This window comes from Nanorana parkeri, unplaced genomic scaffold, assembly GCF_000935625.1.
Source record: "Nanorana parkeri isolate BGI_ZX_2015 unplaced genomic scaffold, ASM93562v1 scaffold2661, whole genome shotgun sequence".
In the NCBI taxonomy this organism is placed as follows: Eukaryota; Metazoa; Chordata; class Amphibia; order Anura; family Dicroglossidae; genus Nanorana; species Nanorana parkeri.
This window is the reverse complement of record NW_017308929.1, coordinates 21953-26886: the sequence shown is the minus strand read 5'-3', so window position 1 is coordinate 26886 and position 4934 is coordinate 21953. Positions and strand designations below refer to the sequence as shown.

The window sequence follows — 4934 nt, the reverse complement described above, 5'->3', positions numbered from 1 at the left end:
TTCACCTGTGCCTATCCCATAACCCCTAAAACTTCACCTGTGCCTATCCCATAACCCCTAAAACTTCACCTGTGCCTATCCCATAACCCCTAAAACTTCACCTGTGCTCCCCATAAACTCAACACTTTGCAAATGCTTCTCCCCCACCAACACTTCACCTGTGCTCCCCTATAACCTCAACACATCACCTGTACTGTCTGCATAACCCCTGTGCCTCTCCTAAAAATATAACAAGTCACCTGTGCTTCCACCATAACCCCAACACTTCCCCTGTGCCTTAGCTTGCATTAATGCAATGTAAAGACGTGATCCCAGCCTAAATTTAACCTAATAAACCCCCAAAATTTAACTATTACCTATCAGGCCAACACTTATGTGCCACAATTATTGGTGTCCGAACATGACAGTCCAAGCTTCAGGGATTGTCAATCTCCCACTGCACTCAGCGATTCCTCCCGGTGACCTCCAGCAGGAGAGGTCAGTATTCCCTTTCCTCTATACAGGGGCAGAGCTTATTGGCACTTTTAGTTAGGTGACAGGGTCACTTTAATGACCATTAGGGGCTCCCCTGAATCTGCTGCTAAACAGAACCCCCGATTCTACTCTCACCCCAATACTAATACAAGCACCAATGTCCCAATGAAATCAGACAGGGCCAAAATACAAGTTAATGTGAGCCTATTGCTTGGCCCGGCAATGGGGCGAAGGGCAAGGACCAAGTTCTGCTTTATTGATGAGTGACCAGTCCAGACCGGTGTGTATCATGGGACCAGTCCAGAAGGTATAGAAGAACCCCCATGGTGCTCTCACCTCTCATTCAGGTTGTTCTGCTGCTCCGCCTGCATGGCCTTCTTCTTGGTCATTGTCTCGATCACTTCCCGCTGCTCGATCTCCTCTTCGTGCAGCTTCTGCTCCACCAGGAGGCGGCGGGACAGCAGGCGGTCATAGTCCTCCTTCAGGCTGGCGTTGGCGCAGACCAGCTGGACCTCTTTCTTCTCCAGAACCTGCCGCGCCATGTGTCGCTGCAGCTGATGCCCCTCCATCAGCTCTAAGAGGACGGCCATGCTGCTCGGAGGAAGACCGACATCGGGGTCAGCCACTCCAGGAAAAACACCCAACAAAGTACTTTCTATTACTTTTTTAGGGGCCAGCTCCCCCCCTTGATGCTCATTGCAAGAATTGTGATGGACCTGCAGCTTTTGTTCCCAACACAGCGCACACGGGGTGCTCTGCAATGCACGTGAGACCTGCCTAAGTACATTGGGATCCCAGTAGGGAGGGCTGCCTAAGTACATTGGGATCCCAGTAGGGAGGGCTGCCTAAGTGCATTGAGATCCCAGTAGGGAGAGTTGCCTAAGTGCATTGGGATCCCAGTAGGGAGAGCTGCCTTAGTGCATTGGGATCCCAGTAAGGAGAGCTGCCTTAGTGCATTGGGATCCCAGTAGGGAGAGCTGCCTTAGTGCATTGGGATCCCAGTAGGGAGAGCTGCCTTAGTGCATTGGGATCCCAGTAGGGAGAGCTGCCTTAGTGCATTGGGATCCCAGTAGTGATCCCATTGGTATCTCATAGAAGTGTAAAGAAGCCATAAAAGACACAATTCATCCCAAACTGGGAAACTGAGATACACACTGGGTACAGGAGCAGCACAGTAAAGTCTCGGGTGCACATATACACTTTTATATCATGTAGCCTCATGACTGGTCCTCTTTAATGGGGAAGAAAAACAGTTATTGATCAGTTTCTTTTCCTGAAAACCTTCACGCTCATAAGGTATTCTAAAGCTTTAAAGGAGAACTATGTGGTCAGTGCTTTTCTCCATAGTTCTCTTAAGGGTCACGGGAGGGCATATAGTAACCTCCTCCAGTGACCCAAAGCTCAGTATATAGAGAGCTACAGCTCGCGATATACTGAGACCGCCGCAGCCGGGACGGATCCCGACATTACTGTCGAGATCCACCCAGCTGCGTGAGTGACAGCTGGCTCTGCCTATCTAGAGGCAGAGCCAGCTGTACCCGCCCCCTCCCCCGTCCGTTCCTCCAGTCAGCGCTCCAGGATCGGAGTGGGGAGGGGGGGAATCCCTGCGGGGAGCCGTGAGTGACAGTCACGGCTCTCTGCAGGGAGATGATCGAGAAGCGAGCGAGTGTCGGTATGTGTTCGCTCACTTTCCGATCTATTGAGCCGACCTGTGACAGTCTCATTGTCACAGGTCGGCTCGAACTATGAGGATCAGTGAAAATCACCCCCCCCTCATAGTTCTCCTTTAAACCTCAAAGCCCATGCAGTTGCCCACCGCAGGTCCACCTTTTTTTTTTTTTTTTACTTTTTTCATTGATTTCCTATTCTGCTTGGTACCACGGAGGTATCGAGCAGAATAGCCGAGCCGAATGCCGCTCGACCTCGCTCAGCCCCTATGAGAATGGGCCGTACGTCAGCGGGTAGCCTGCCGGAGGTTCAGCTCAGCCGATCCAGATGTTGAGTCGAACTCCTTCTGCACTTCCGGTCGTCCAAACACGTTCGGCCGACCCGAAGCAAAGCCGAAACAAGCTGGTGTACGCTTCACTTCGGGTCGGTTATTCACACGGCTCCCTTCGGCAGCTTTGTGCATAACCCTCAGAATCTGCAACTGACATCGGGCCACACATGTCAATAAAATGTGATTAAAATGTAATAAAATTATAAAAATGATTAAAATGATTGAAATTGTTCCTATTAACCCCCTAGTAAGCTTTAGTTGGCCCTAATCAGCCCTAATTAAAGGAGAACTATGGGGTCAGGGCTTTTCCCCATAGTTCTCCTTAGGGTAACGGGAGGACACAAACTAGCGTCCTCCCATCACCCTAGGCTCAGTATATAGGGAGCTACAGCTCGCGGTATACTGAGACGCCGCAGCTGAAGCGGATCCTGACAATTATGCCGGGATCCGCCCAGCTGCGTGAGTGACAGCTGGCTCTGCCTATCTAGAGGCAGAGCCAGCTGTACCCTCCCCCGTCCGTTCCGCCAGTCAGCGCTGGCGGATCGGAGCGGGGAGGGGGGAATCCCTGCAAAAAGCTGTGACAGGATCGAGAGGTGAGAGAACGCCGGTATGTGTTCCCTCACCTCCCGATCTACTGAGCCGACCTGTGACAGTCTCATTGTCACAGGTCGGCTAGAACTATGAGGTGAGTGAAAAGCCCCTCCCCCTCATAGTTCTCCTTTAACTGCTTTCCCCCTTCTCCTCTTAGCTATTATTTTTCTGGTAATTTGTTTCATTTCTTTACCATTAATATTTTTATTTTATTTCTTGCATTTTCATTCCTTTTTTTTTTTTTTAGTTCCACATAACAAGAAAATGTGCAAAATAATAATAAAATAAAAGCCCCTTTGTTGGATTTGCAATGCTTTCTAGAACCATCATATTTTTAGTGTAATTTTTAAATGTGACAAATAATAGAAAAATAAATTATACTTTTTATTTACAAAAAAAAAAAAGCTAAAAAATATTAGTCAAAACAGTCTTTTATTCTATAGAAAAGAAATCATTTTTGCAAAACAATAATGCCCAAAAAAAGCAGCCTAGGTTTGTCTTTGGTTATTTTAGGTCACGGCAGAGTTATTGCTGGCCCATACTGGAAGAGCACAGAGGGGGGTGTACAGGTGTGACCACTGAACTAGGTAAAGGAGAAGTATGAGGTGGGTGAAAATTAGTCAGCCTCATAGCTCGAGCCGACCTGTGACAATGAAACTGGTCACAGGTCGGCTCTATAGATCAGGAAGTGAGGGAACACATACCGTAACTCGCTCAATTCTCAATCATGTCCCTGCAGAGAGCCGTGACTGTCACAGGTCGGCTCAGTAGATCGGGAGGTGAGGGAACACATACCGGCGTTCGCTCACTTCTCGATTCTGTCACGGCTCTCTGCCGTGACAGGGGGAGGGGCTGGATTCCCCCCTCCCCGCTCCGATCCGCCAGCGCTGACTGGCGGAACGGACGGGGGAGTGGGCGGGTACAGCTGGCTCTGCCTCTAGATAGGCAGAGCCAGCTGTCACTCACGCGGCTGGGCGGATCTCGTCATCTACGTCGGGATCCGCTCCGGCTAGGGCGTCTCAGTATACCGCGAGCTGTAGCTCCCTACATACTGAGCCTAGAGTGACGGGAGGACGCTAGTTTGTGTGCTCCCGTGACCCTAAGGAGAACTATGGGGGAAAAAAACTTACCTCAGTTCTCTTTTAATGTTCAATATTTCAGAGTTACCTGAACTTTTTTTTTTTGCCTGGAGAATAAAATGCATAAAATTCCCGACACTCACTTTTCACTCTGATCAGTCAGCCATTCACCTCTCTCCTGCATGCGTTTCTTTAGCTCGAAGGCTTCATATGCCAACTGCCAAAAAAATAAAAAATCGACAGAAACACAAAAGAGAGTCAATTCACTAAACAAAACAAATTCCGGATTTTCCCGCCCGCCAGTTATCTGCCAATATTTACTACGGAAAAGGAGGATTTGTTTTCCATCTAACGTGCTGTACCCATTATGAGGAGCTCCCCCCATCCCTGTGCTGAGTTTCCGGGTCTGTACACCCGCTGTGCCCATTATGAGGAGCTCCCACCATCCCTGTGCTGAGATCCCGGGTCTGTACACCCGCTGTGCCCATTATGAGGAGCTCCCACCATCCCTGTGCTGAGTTCCCGGGTCTGTACACCCGCTGTGCCCATTATGAGGAGCTCCCACCATCCCTGTGCTGAGTTCCCGGGTCTGTACACCCGCTGTGCCCATTATGAGGAGCTCCCACCATCCCTGTGCTGAGTTCCCGGGTCTGTACACCCGCTGTGCCCATTATGAGGAGCTCCCACCATCCCTGTGCTGAGTTCCCGGGTCTGTACACCCGCTGTGCCCATTATGAGGAGCTCCCACCATCCCTGTGCTGAGTTCCCGGGTCTGTACACCCGCTGTGCCC

The 4934-nt window shown here is 50.1% G+C and overlaps 1 protein-coding gene across 1 annotated transcript in view; it reads right to left on the bottom strand.

Annotated features, from left to right (window-relative positions):
• Positions 1-4934, bottom strand: part of LOC108802104 (autophagy-related protein 16-2-like) — a gene marked incomplete at its 5' end in the record, with an annotated part of 62104 nt that overhangs the window by 36170 nt on the left and 21000 nt on the right. Inside the window, 2 exons of the mRNA XM_018573991.1 lie at positions 811-1065; positions 4287-4360. Coding sequence (XP_018429493.1) covers positions 811-1065; positions 4287-4360 — 329 coding nt within the window. The remainder of the gene's footprint in view (positions 1-810; positions 1066-4286; positions 4361-4934) is intronic.